The sequence below is a fragment of the Rhea americana genome, unplaced genomic scaffold (genome assembly GCF_003343005.1).
Source record: "Rhea americana isolate MKP2758 unplaced genomic scaffold, rheAme1 scaffold_68, whole genome shotgun sequence".
Lineage (NCBI taxonomy): Eukaryota > Metazoa > Chordata > Aves > Rheiformes > Rheidae > Rhea > Rhea americana.
This window is the reverse complement of record NW_028186845.1, coordinates 4,059,971-4,062,345: the sequence shown is the minus strand read 5'-3', so window position 1 is coordinate 4,062,345 and position 2,375 is coordinate 4,059,971. Positions and strand designations below refer to the sequence as shown.

The window sequence follows — 2,375 nt, the reverse complement described above, 5'->3', positions numbered from 1 at the left end:
GACGGGAGGCTGCGGGCCCCGCTCCGGGTGGAGGCGATCCGCGGAGCGCGGCGGAACGGCGGCCCCGGCCCCGGCCCCGGCCCCGGCCAGGCGACGAGAGCCGCTCGCCCCAGCTCGTGGTCCCCGCCCCGCAAAGCGCCTTCCTCAGGCCGCGGCGCCTGTTCGAGGCCGCAGGCTGTGCCCACGCAGCGGTCGGTTCTCACCCTTTTGTTTTTTTTTATTTCTGCAGGGTTGCCAGATCAGAAGTAGTACTGGCTGGGCAATCATGTAGTGCTTAAATCAGACGGAGCTTCCAAGCTGAATGTTACAGGTTATAAATATTTATGAGCATCCGCTAGCGCGTGGTGGAAGTCTGATCCCCAAACCCTTATGAATTCATCACTGCCACGTTCTGCTTCACCCCAGGTAAAAAAAATGAGAATAAAATTAACTATCTGCACACTGGTTTTGACACGAAAACAGTCATTGCACTGCTAGCAGTTTCAATCAAGGGCCACAGGTGGTATGGCAAGTGTGAGGAATGTTTTGGGATGGTTTACGTTTTAAACGTAGAAATAATACTTTAATTTAGAATAAATTCAAACCTGGAGTTTATTATCGGGGGGCTGATCGTTTTTTTTCTTTATGCTGAAACATTTCCCGCTTGTTATCTTTTATAGAAACTTAGTCCCAGCTTTGAGAACAGCACCATTCAGAAACAGAGGCATGAACTCCAGCTTTTAATTGCAGAACTGAAAGATCGTGATAAGGAACTCAATGACATGGTTGCAGTGCACCAGAGACAGCTTCTAGCCTGGGAAGATGATCGGCAACGAATACTGACTTTGGCAGAGCGGTGCAATTTGTTAGAAAGTAAGTGGTGTGCGTAGAGCACAAGACTCTAGTCTTGTAATTGCATTCAGATCACAATCCTGCATAACAGTGTTTCATCATTAAAGAATGATTTCCTACCCTTTGGTGTTAAATTTAGTTGTCTCCTTTCTGAGATCAAAACATATGCAACAGATGGACCAGATTCTAAAGTGGTTGTGATAATTGGATAGCACTTCCTCATTTCAATTTGTAAAATTGTCAGGTATATGATCCTACTTCAACATATGCAGCCTTAGCATCCATTTCTGAATTACATGATTTTAAAACTGCAGATTAAATGGTTTCTGCTGTTTTAAAGATTGTGTGGGTAGTATCTGAACTGTTTTCTCACACATGCTTCCTCATGTTTTCTTTTTTCCAGATGAGCTGCACAAAAGAAATGAAATTATAAAAACACTAACCAAAAGGTTAAAGCTCTTAGAATCTCAGCAGAATGACAGTAAGACAACACTTGAACATACACAACAGAAGTTTAAAGAGCTATCTCAAAAAGCAACAGACACAACTCTTCAGTGTCAAGTCCTGGAGGTAGGAGTTGAGTGATAGTCCAGTTTTGCAGTCTATGCATGTACAGAATGCCAGTGACATTTGTGAGTTCCACTAGTGAATAAATGCTGCAGATTAAAGCTTCTGAACTGTATTTGTCTTCTAATGCACTAATGTTAGACTAAGACATGGCTCTGATTTTCTTTTTTTTTTTTTTTTTTTGGAGGAACACTGCTCAGCACTAACTTGCTTTCAAAATGTGAAGTATTCTGACTGTAAAAGGCAGTGTTGGCCCCAGAAACAATGCTGCCACTGAGTTAGGAAGTAGTTCCAGAAGGTTTTACTTCAGCTTTGGTTACTGTTACAAACTGTAACATGTTGTAACTGGTTTAAGGATATGAAAATGGTTGATGTTTAACCATTCTAGATTTTTTTTTTAGACTGATTTGGCAATGTTGTGTTTACTGGGATAAGTTTTCCTTTGTATGCAATACAATAAGACAGTATGCCTCATTTTCATGTATCTTACCAATTTAAATTAAGATAAGCAGGATATTAAGACCGTTGATGGCAAGCAAGTTTGATTGTAATAGATTGGGGAATGAGGCTGATTTTTACTCTTCTTTCTCGAAAGCCCCAGAGAATCCTACATTCTCATTCCTGACGTTTAAATAAAGTTGTTCATATATTTACTGAAAAAATAGTATCTTTTGAATTACTGAAGTAGTAATTGAAACTTATTTTTGTTCACTAGGAGAAAAATCAAAATCTCAACTGCTCGGTGTTGGAACTGTCTGCTAAAATAGGCCAACTGCAAGCTAGAGAGCAGGAGCTTCTTACTATGCTCAAGTTGAAGGTAACATCTGTCGCCTTATCAGGCATTAAATATGTCAAACTGCAAGTGAAGTTATTAGTGACTATACCACAGTCTTAGACTTGTTTGAGAAGGGAAAAGTGGTCAACAAACAGGAAACAGATTTACTTTCATAAACATGCTTGTTTCCTGGCTTTTTTTT

At 40.8% G+C, this 2,375-nt stretch overlaps 1 protein-coding gene across 3 annotated transcripts in view; it reads left to right on the top strand.

Moving 5' to 3' along the window:
* The first annotated feature begins 6 nt into the window (after positions 1–6).
* Positions 7–2,375, top strand: part of CCDC62 (coiled-coil domain containing 62) — a 16,610-nt gene continuing 14,241 nt past the window's right edge. For all 3 annotated transcript variants that reach the window (XM_085321157.1, XM_085321156.1, XM_085321158.1), the window contains exons 1-4: positions 7–405; positions 660–852; positions 1,235–1,401; positions 2,114–2,215. In XM_085321157.1, the coding sequence (XP_085177283.1) occupies positions 370–405; positions 660–852; positions 1,235–1,401; positions 2,114–2,215 (498 nt within the window). In that variant the 5' untranslated portion in view covers positions 7–369. The remainder of the gene's footprint in view (positions 406–659; positions 853–1,234; positions 1,402–2,113; positions 2,216–2,375) is intronic.